This window comes from Impatiens glandulifera, chromosome 7 (genome assembly GCF_907164915.1).
Source record: "Impatiens glandulifera chromosome 7, dImpGla2.1, whole genome shotgun sequence".
NCBI classification, from domain to species: Eukaryota; Viridiplantae; Streptophyta; class Magnoliopsida; order Ericales; family Balsaminaceae; genus Impatiens; species Impatiens glandulifera.
Window position 1 is genome coordinate 30,971,196 of NC_061868.1, and position 1,139 is coordinate 30,972,334.

The window sequence follows — 1,139 nt, forward strand, 5'->3', positions numbered from 1 at the left end:
GCATCAATATTCTTCATTTTCTTGCCCTTATCCCTAGAGGTGCTTTCCAGATAAGCACATTATGTCCTTTCTTGCTTTAATCTCTCTTACTCCTGAACACAATGAGAAATTAGTTCATTCAAGTTCCACGTTTCTTTCTGACAGTTAAAACTGACCTTAAAGTGGTTAAATTGAACTGGAAGAGAAATCAGAATGAGATGCACAAGTAAATCCTCATGCAAATCAAGCTTTAGTGCTTTATGTTTTGATGCAAGATTAGACATCTCTATGATGTACTTCTTTATATTATCATTGCCCTTATACTTCATTGAAATCAAGCTCTTAAGAATAGTGTTTGTTTCAGCCTTATCGCTTTTAACAAAGCGCTTTTCAATTTCTGCAAGGTAATCTTTAGCATTGGTGGTGTCTTTAGACACAGCACCCATGAACACCTCCGGAATTGCACGCTTTATGATCACAAGACTCATGCGGTTAGAGCGTTCCCATTTCTCAAAGACTCATGTTTGATTATTGCAACAAAATATCACTAGTTGTTTGATATTTTGTTGCAATAATCAAACACTAACAATAATGTATGACAAATAACAAACCTTTCTTTGGAATGATTTGATATTCTCATGAAAAAATCTTTATAATTGTTACGTGCTTATTATCACAGGTAATTGTGAACTTCGGTCAACTAGTAACCTTCTTTTGGGCCGATTATTTAGTCACATTAAAATTCACCATTACAAACATTCAAAATTCGAACTTAAACAAACTAAATTAGAGAGGTCACTTTGATGACGTCATGACTTAACTTATTTAATTTAAATAAAGAACAATCCGCTTAATTATTTAATAAGATTAAAACCTAAATAAAATTAAAAGAGTTCGAACTCTTTCTTATATTAATTTAAGTGAATAAATAATAATATTACTTAGAAACTTAACTGTGTTGAAATAAAATCAAAATTTTATTTTTTTTTCTTAAAATTTTATTTTCTTATAAAATAATTAAATAATATTATTTCTTAAAAAATCCTAAATTGAATAATATTATTTTATCCGAATATTATCCCAACAAAAATCATTAAATAAAATAATTATTTTCCAATAAAATAATTAAATAATATTATTTCCTAATGATCTTCAATAAT

General features: G+C 28.0%; 1 protein-coding gene across 1 annotated transcript; it reads right to left on the reverse strand.

Moving 5' to 3' along the window:
• Positions 1–86: 86 nt before the first annotated feature.
• Positions 87–467, reverse strand: LOC124909726. Its single transcript, XM_047450375.1, has 2 exons — positions 156–467; positions 87–92 (listed from the first exon to the last, which is right to left on the reverse strand). The coding sequence occupies exons 1-2, from the start codon at positions 465–467 to the stop codon at positions 87–89; spliced, it is 318 nt and encodes a 105-aa protein (XP_047306331.1).
• Positions 468–1,139: the final 672 nt, after the last annotated feature.